At 36.0% G+C, this 1,024-nt stretch overlaps 1 protein-coding gene across 1 annotated transcript; it reads left to right on the top strand.

Moving 5' to 3' along the window:
- Positions 1–263: 263 nt before the first annotated feature.
- LOC139996678 (probable ATP-dependent RNA helicase Dbp73D) lies at positions 264–1,024 on the top strand. The gene is made up of 2 exons (XM_072021204.1): positions 264–610; positions 691–1,024. Exons 1-2 carry the CDS (start codon positions 273–275, stop codon positions 1,022–1,024), a joined length of 672 nt encoding a protein of 223 aa, XP_071877305.1. The 5' UTR covers positions 264–272.

The following is a 1,024-nucleotide window of genomic DNA, read 5'->3' as shown; positions in this document are numbered from 1 at the left end:
TAATTCATCAGGCGATGATGCATTCTGTAGGGGGGAAAGCGTCCCAATGACCTCCAGCAGCAGTATTGATTCTATCTCCGTCGTCGCCGGGTGACCCTTCGAGCAAAATTTTTACACCATTACAGGTCTGACCAGGTCCGCGCTTTTGCGATCTTGATTTGTCTCTCCAGCGATCGCCGCACCTCACGATACGCCTCGTAGCATAGAGAGATTTCTCCCTCTTTTCGAGCGCCTGTTCACCAGCAGGAGTCCGAGACCTGTGGCCCAATCTGATGATGATGATGTGGCCCAAGGACGATGATGTAAATTTAGATAAAGAAGCGTTTAATTTTATAGGGCGTTATACAAGCCCAGAAGAATTAAAAGAAGAAGCAATAGAATGTGAAGCAGAATATAAACCAGTAGCTTTATATCAATTAATAATGAAGAATGATATCACTTTTAAAGTATTAGTATTCACAAATTCTGGAGGAACTGCTCATAGACTAACTATTTTACTCCAATCACTCTTATCTAAAAAGAATATAGTGGTTGGAGAACTTTCTGCACAACTTGCATCAAAAGAACGTGAGGATATACTCACGAAATTTACAAGTGGAAAAATTCAAATGTACGTTTTGTTTATAATTTCGTTGAAAATTAATATCAATATTTTCTAAAGATTGTGATATAATTTTATTATACTTTCAGACTTGTATGTTCAGATGCATTAGCAAGAGGTGTAGATATTCCAAATGTACAGTTAGTCATAAGTTACGATCTTTCTAAGTATATTAACGGTTATATCCACAGAACAGGAAGAACAGGACGCGCAGGTAAATCCGGCACTGCTATATCCATTCTGACACCCAAACAAGTTAAAATATTTAAGCGTATGTTGAATAATGCGCATAAAGTAATACCACGTGTTGAAAAAATCGAACTAAGTGGTATTATAAATGAAATCGATTATTTTAATCATATTGATAAATTAAAATATGCTCTTGAAATAGAGAAACAGAAATTAATTGTTGAAATTAATTAA

The sequence above is a fragment of the Bombus fervidus genome, chromosome 18 (assembly GCF_041682495.2).
Source record: "Bombus fervidus isolate BK054 chromosome 18, iyBomFerv1, whole genome shotgun sequence".
Lineage (NCBI taxonomy): Eukaryota > Metazoa > Arthropoda > Insecta > Hymenoptera > Apidae > Bombus > Bombus fervidus.
The sequence above is the reverse complement of the archived record's forward strand: the minus strand, read 5'-3'. Positions and strand labels throughout refer to the sequence as shown.